Raw genomic sequence first — 7,293 nt, forward strand, 5'->3', positions numbered from 1 at the left:
GCCTGCTCTTACGACTTGTCTTTACACGCAAACAAATCACTTCGAGAGATCAAATTGTCTGTTTTCATATTAAGAAAAATTCATCCATCTTGCAACGAAAATACGTTTACCTCCGCTACCTTTTAATTTAATTTAATAATGTAAATATGCAAGTTAATTGAAAACTATAGAACAATTATATTGAAATCCTCAAATATTTTCATATAGATCAAACGAATAATTATAAATGTAGCCGCAACGTCATGTATTCAGTACGAAATAATTTTCAATATAGATCAGAAGCTGTCGAAGATTAATCGAACTGCATTAACTTTTGATGATGGTTGTACCATTATGCTTTCCGTCATAATTGCACCATATTTAACGAAAAACCGAGCGAGATATATACAAATAAATTCTACAATTATGGGTATGTTCATCCATCTAAATTATTTAATTGCTCAATGAAAGGTGTAGTATCAATTCCACCCAAGTAAACTCAGTTATCGAGTAAACGAACAATAACGCCAGCCTAAATGATTTTTTTACAGCCACAAAAAAAGGTTCAAATAAGATTTTGATAGAAGGTTCAAGAAAAATCTAGCTAAAACACTAGATAGTCTCTTTGGAGGGCAGCCTAAGTTTGAAAGGTCATTTAGTCTACTTTTATATTTATGTTAGGTTGAGTTTTATAACTATATACAGAACACAAAGTCGAATGATTCCAGTTCAGCGCTAATGCTTTTTCCTTCGTGTTATGCATCGTGTGTCACATGATGATATTTAAAGCAACGATCACTTTATCTTCTTTGCTTTTAGATACGGGGTTTACGTTGTTCATTAGCAAAACACACTTAGCAATGACTATTACATCTATTATCATGTTCTATTCCGCTTCCTCTATCTATTCACGCGTCGCTTCTGCCACTAAGAATATCTAGGCCAACGGCCACTGGCGAAATCCATACCGCCAACAAAGATCATCACAATCATCAAACAGTAATGGCAGCCGGGCGCGCAAAAACTAAATAAACAATTGATTAATTATGGTGCGTTCGCTGGCTAGCAGTGAAGAAAAGACAAAATACAACAGCGTTGTATTAACTGACGCAGACGGGAGACGTACCGAAACCACTCCCGGTAGTTTCGTTTCGGAGCAATTCGCGGTACTAGATTTCAATGAAAATTAGTGGATGGAATCTGTGGAAAAACATTACTATATAAGAATCGACTGACAGATAACAGGTGTAGATTTCAGCTAGCGTAGTTGCTGACGCTCCGCGCAATATTGCAAGCATCTGGTGTGTGTACAGAAGCTGGACCGTTACTGTGTAATAGATTATCTTTGACGTGATTTTATCTATACAAATTTCAGAAGAATGGTTCGCTGTTACTACATGGACTCGTCAAATGAAGATAAACGGTTGCCTCACGAGCTGAACCCGCCACAGAATGTTGATCTTGAGACGTTATACAAAAAGACGGGGGTTTTGTATTTCAAGGTGAGCTGTACGTGTGTATTGCGACTATTGCCGAAATACAACGCTAGTGTTAACTAAAGAACGATGCAGTTTTTTTAACTGGAACTAATTAAAATTAGTTTAAATGTACGCGATGTGTTGTAAAAAAAATAATTAAATGGCCGCAGGTAGATTTCTGTGCACAGCCCTATCCTATGACAAAGAACCTTTCGCGTTCACCCAGTCAGTGCCTGTAGACTTTGTTATTATATTACAACTATTACATAGTTATAATATTCAGGCAATTTTTAAGTGTACATTTAGCATCGTTTTACAGAAATCTGAAAAGACGTGTGTTTACATAGTTGTATGCATGTGACAAGTTCGTATGATGAATGTTCCCACAGTCATACAGTTGCCGTTATAGAGAAGTGCCCAGTTATGCGTACATGTTGTTTCTATAGGTATATAAAATTCTCTATAGATCAGATATCTTACTACCGACATACAAAATGCGATAGACGTAATTATAAAGAAATATTTATTATTATTATGCCTTTTTATTAAGGCATCTCTTTCAATTAATACTATGGAAAAGATCGTCCAAGCTATTTGTGGATTCAAAAAACTAGTTCATCGTAAGGTTGCTTAGTTGGGCTGCTGTAGTGGCTTGACAACAGAACTACGCACTTTATACAAGGGTGTAAGTATTTCGTCATGATGATCTAGTAGCGGTTTTGGTCATACGTTGCGTTGTTTGAGTCTATCTCTAACAAACTTTGAATTTAAAGCTATTGATGGAAATTAAACAGCTAACAAAGTGGCAGTGGGATTACTGTTAAAATCCGCAAAATTGATAATCTTTTTTCACGCGGCCTTAGGGTTGCCATAATGATTTTCATCTTGCACGCATTCACCACCGTCGCTCAATTTATCAAGTTATCTCAAGCCCCGATATAGATGATTACGAGACTCTTAAAAAACCATTCTATTTCAAGTATTTTTCTGGTCTAGTGGCTGTTTTTGCCATGCTGATGATGTAGCCGTCAAGCTCAACATCAGTTGTGGGGAAGCATCCAGAAAGCTAACTCCTAACCAAACCAGCCTTGTTTAATGCTTCAAGTTTTAGTACTTCTTTCAGCCGCCCATTTCGACGAGGGTCGAAATGAACGGGTTCATTATGCTTACTGTGAAGCTTCCTGTTCAATGCACTGTACCAAATGATCAATCTACGGCTTTACTGTATTCGGAAAACATCCGTGCATTTGTCAAACTTTTGAAGCATATTCATGAGAATCTGGGCCAATCGAACAGAACTCCTTGTTGTTACTGGTCATCATCCTGTCGGTTTTATAAGGACAAGTACTCTTAGCATAAGTAGATTATCAGCATGTTGTTAAGTTGATTAACGTTGTCTATCAACGGCAATTGCCGCCATGCCTTCATTGTAATAGCGACTTGGCGCTATGGTACGATGCTTTTACAAGTATTGCCCTTCATCATCATCGGTATGTCCGGTTGTGAGAGTAAAATGTTGATGTCTATGCTTGAACAAGCCAAGTTTATGTCGTGAAAATATTATAAAATAGGTTAGTCCGTTGTTGATAAATAGCTCATTGGCGCAAACTTGCGTATCGAGTACTAGAAACTACTAATTATAATTATACAGAACATGATGAGCAGGCTCATTATCCAACGATGAAATTGAAAAAAAATCGGCGTTCAAGTATAAAAGCCACTGGATATACTCGAATTGCAAGAATTGCCGTGTAACGCCCGATTTGACTGATCTTTACATACGGCTTCCTTGAAATGTGTCAGAGTATTCCTTTTCGGGAATAAGAAGCACCTTCTGTGCAAGCCCCAACAGCTGCTTAGCCCGAAGCATCTTTCAGTAGCATCAGCCTTTGGTGGACACGAGCTCTCGCTCGTGGCGCCACTGGCATCTTCAATAGCGTGATACCTTATAACTGAAGTTCAGCGAAGAGTATCGTAAATTGCTGACGATTTGTCTGGCTCTTTATTGTCGCTATTGTTTTTCTCAAAAAACATGTTCAACACTAGAAGTGTACGTTACGTGTACTATCGCGTTATGCACGAGTCCTGTAGTTTCCTGTAGCCCACGATTTCCTGTTATTTCTTTGATTTCCATTAGCTTCCACAAGCTGGAACCTACCACGGTGCACTTCAGTGTCTACTACGCGCGTTTTCGAGTGCTCCGGAAGTGTCGAGAGCCGGCGTGACGAAGGGCAAACTCTTAGGGGACAACAGGCAACTCGAATAGAAATCGGTTAATACTCACAGTCAACAACCGATCGCGAGGCGTTCGTACGAAGTAAACGGAAACTCTTAAAAATTCGCCAAAGCTTCTTTGAACGTTTGCTTAAGAAAAGTAACCACGCCGGGGTCTGGGTGTTGCGTGGGAGGTTTTTCATTTTGGCGGAACATTCTAAAGGTTAAAACATGCATTTCAAATACAACAGAAATTGATAATTTGGGTCTGGGCCATGGTATCCTTCAGAAAGTGCTCCATTAAAAATCGTCGAAAAAGCTACTGCTCGGCTTCGCTCTTCGTTCATAGAAACCTCAGCGACAATCAAATCTGTTCATTGCTCCAATATTGTACCCACTAATACTGTAAATCTATCAGCTTTGCCAGCACATAAACGTTTATAGTCCGCACTTTGTACGAGTGTAATCGTCAAGCTGAGATGCAGCAAGTACCATGCCTGGCGAAGGACCCCGTCGTATATTAGGAGTTCCGCTCACTTTGACCAGGAAACGTAGAGTAGAACTGATGAACTCGAGCAAAATCTTGGTCTCTAAAATGTGTCGTTTTCCCAATAAATAATAAAAAAGCGATTTGAGTTGGAGATATTTTATTTTGGGGGGGTGAAAAAACAGCGAAACAAACATATGGTATTTTTTTAGTTCCTTATGCCTTTTGCAAGTTTCTTTATGAAATCTACATCACTTCACACTGATCCATCGGCAGTTATTCGTAGACTTCAGTTCGAATGTTTAAAGAGAGAGTCCATGTTTCTTACGATATTTATAATTTGTATATATATATATATAATATAATAAATCTTGAACTTAAATAATTCTTAAATAAATTAAAATTATATCAATTATTTAAGTTTTAAGATTATTTTAATTTATTAGTATTTATTTATTAAAAAATAAGCGTTTGTCAACAGAAGGCGCTCTAAGACAGAATTATGTTAAGCATTAGATGGAATAAATCTTTATACACAGCATCATTAAATCCCTTAAAGACGCTTTGCTGTCTTAATAAATCTAGCAGACCATCCATACAAGTACTGATAGGAAGCATGCTGAAGGATTCGTTAAGCCGAAATTTTTCTAAATTATTTGCATCTCAGATGTTATTATAAACCCAATATATATTCAGAGGAGACGTAAGCGCATGTATAACGCACGCAATATCTTTTAAAATTTCACAAAGTTTTATATCGAACCTGGTTTGAGGAACCGCAGTAGTTGTTATTGCTGATTTTTTCTATATATAAAAATTATAGACGAATTCATCATAGAGAGGTCAGAGCGAAGTGCGTACACCTGTTAGCGCTCATAATTTGACAAAAATCGTTACCATGGCTAAAGTAAAGAGGCTTAGCATATAATTTCCTCTTTAAATTTCGCATATACACATATACGTTTCTGTCGAGTTCGATGATGAAGTTCAGTATGTACCGTGACCAAAGTAAAGTGCTCTTACTGTTTTAGCTGGAACATATAATTTACTAGGGCAAGCAGGACAAACAGGTTAGAATACAGAGTAGGTTAAGCTGAAATCGATGGCCCGCCGTTTCGGAATAAGCCTTTTATATTGGTGTACTCCTAGGTCATGGTAAAGGAGCAGTAGGTAGACGCTTCTAAAGTCCTAGCTAGAACTTTCTGAATGAACAAAAATAAAAAAATCGTAAAAGATGTAAGGCATGTATAAAAACTGACCCATGTTCTTAATAAAATATTTTTCCGATTGCCTCAAGTTGGCCTTTGACGTTATTAAAAAATATTTAGAAATAATAAGTTCTACTTTCAAGCCGTATCTGTTCTACGAATATGTACATGTAGCACGTTATTTCAAGATAATTGGCAGACTTGTTTATGTGCAACGACAGATCGATGAGTCGGATTGGTCCGGCCCCGAAGCTATGGGTAAGTTGAAGGAGATTCGCGAGAAACGTGGCTATACCTACCAAGATGTGTGCGCCATTTCTAAAGAATCGCTAGGTGAGGCTTATGACGACAAGATTAACATGTTCTACAAGGAGCATCTTCACACGGACGAGGAAATTCGACTCATTGAAGAAGGTGCTTAGTTATTGCATATAGATCATGAATTGAACCTAAGAAACAACCGAAAAGAAATTAATAAATAGCTTACTTAAAATTAAGCGTATGACTTAGTCTGGCGCCACAAAATCGTTTTGAACACTTACTAATCGTCATGCTTGACTCACTTAATGTAGGTAAATACCTGTTTTACGCTTGTGTCGATTTCGTAACAGTGTTCTTCATGACCGTATTTTTGCTCAGGATCTGGATACTTTGACGTTCGTGATAGCTCAGACCGGTGGATTCGTATTCGAGTCGAGAAAGGAGACATGTTGATTGTACCAGCCGGGATCTACCATCGTTTCACAGTGGATACCTCGAATCAAATCAGGGCGCGACGTTTTTTCGTTGGAGAGCCGGTGTGGACACCCATTAACCGCCCAGCTGATGAACAAGAGGCTAGAAAGACCTACCTCAATAACCTCGAGGAGAAATTCAGCGTCGGTATAGGATTTGCCTAACACACCTTGCTAAGTAAAAAGGACACTGCGAAAATTGCATAACGGCCAAAATACTCGTGTTTTCACAATACGCGAAAAGAAGGATATGATAAGTATATGATACGGCTTATACTAATTAAATCTACGTTTATAAAATAAATATGATTAGTGAGTTGCACTTTTAATAAAGTGGCTGCAATAAAAACATTCTGTTATATTGGTATAGATTAGCTTTAGGTAGCATTTTGACCTACCTTTCATTTAAGCACGATTATCAAGCGCTCAGCGGGATTATAGGCTGCTATATTTAGCTGGAGAGTTGTTTGGCCAGTTGCATAAATCGGGTCGATACCTTAGGGCAATAAGGCCAGGGACATGGTTGGTCTGTCGTTTTGTTCGTTGGCTTTGCCTTTTTGTAACTTGCGAGACCTACATATCTAAACTGTAATCTATTATTTGCTGCTTTTAGTTCTGGAGCAGTGATTCGAACTGTTCAAACGAATTCGAGTATGAACGTCACCCCATACTTTTACTTTTATCGTGATATTTGAAGTGCTATTAGATTAAAAGGAAGAAATTGCTAATAATACTAATAGTAATAATAACGAATAAAAAAACGTGTACGTCAGTCACTTCTATTGAGAGTGACCAGAAAATATGATGTGTTTACATGTATGAACCATATGATTCGAACATGCCCTATTTTTCCAAATTTAGTTTAATTCGCCGAACGATCTCTGTGTAAATGATAGCCATCTGGTAACTAAACTATTATTACAATTGGATTTCTAATAAAAGGTTTTAGCAGAGAGTGCTATGGTTAAGTGTCGTGATATCTCATAAAAAGTGTCAAGCGCAAAGATTGGCTAAGTATTAGCACGGTATTAAAATGAATACACTAAATACCCGTGTATGAAATGTCTAATCATGTGGTGAAGAAAACTAACAAACATCTTGTCGTAACATTAAACTGAGCGCTCGATGCTTGCCGCCATCCACAGCATCGATCTGGTCAGCTTGATATATGTGTCACTGGGATGAAGAGTTAA

At 37.7% G+C, this 7,293-nt stretch overlaps 1 protein-coding gene across 2 annotated transcripts; it reads left to right on the plus strand.

Annotated features, from left to right (window-relative positions):
• Positions 1 to 996: 996 nt before the first annotated feature.
• Positions 997 to 6,449, plus strand: Adi1 (acireductone dioxygenase 1). Of its 2 annotated transcripts, none has more exons than XM_022830132.2 (4): positions 997 to 1,145; positions 1,355 to 1,481; positions 5,588 to 5,780; positions 6,006 to 6,449. In XM_022830132.2, exons 2-4 carry the CDS (start codon positions 1,359 to 1,361, stop codon positions 6,263 to 6,265), a joined length of 576 nt encoding a protein of 191 aa, XP_022685867.1. In that variant the 5' UTR covers positions 997 to 1,145; positions 1,355 to 1,358; the 3' UTR covers positions 6,266 to 6,449. The 2 variants fall into 2 exon arrangements, with proteins under 2 accessions (XP_022685867.1, XP_022685868.1); XM_022830133.2 differs by having other exon boundaries at positions 1,037 to 1,224.
• The last annotated feature ends 844 nt before the right edge of the window (positions 6,450 to 7,293 follow it).

The sequence above is a fragment of the Varroa jacobsoni genome, unplaced genomic scaffold (genome assembly GCF_002532875.2).
Source record: "Varroa jacobsoni isolate VJ856 unplaced genomic scaffold, vjacob_1.0 scaffold_253, whole genome shotgun sequence".
Lineage (NCBI taxonomy): Eukaryota > Metazoa > Arthropoda > Arachnida > Mesostigmata > Varroidae > Varroa > Varroa jacobsoni.

Bases quoted from the DNA above. Each gene is read 5' to 3' on its own strand.
- Adi1 (XM_022830132.2), top strand. From the start codon at position 1,359: ATGGTTCGCTGTTACTACATGGACTCGTCAAATGAAGATAAACGGTTG. The intron at 1,482-5,587 runs GTGAGCTGTACG...GTGCAACGACAG, and splicing joins CGGGGGTTTTGTATTTCAAG to ATCGATGAGTCGGATTGGTC. The intron at 5,781-6,005 runs GTGCTTAGTTAT...ATTTTTGCTCAG, and splicing joins AATTCGACTCATTGAAGAAG to GATCTGGATACTTTGACGTT.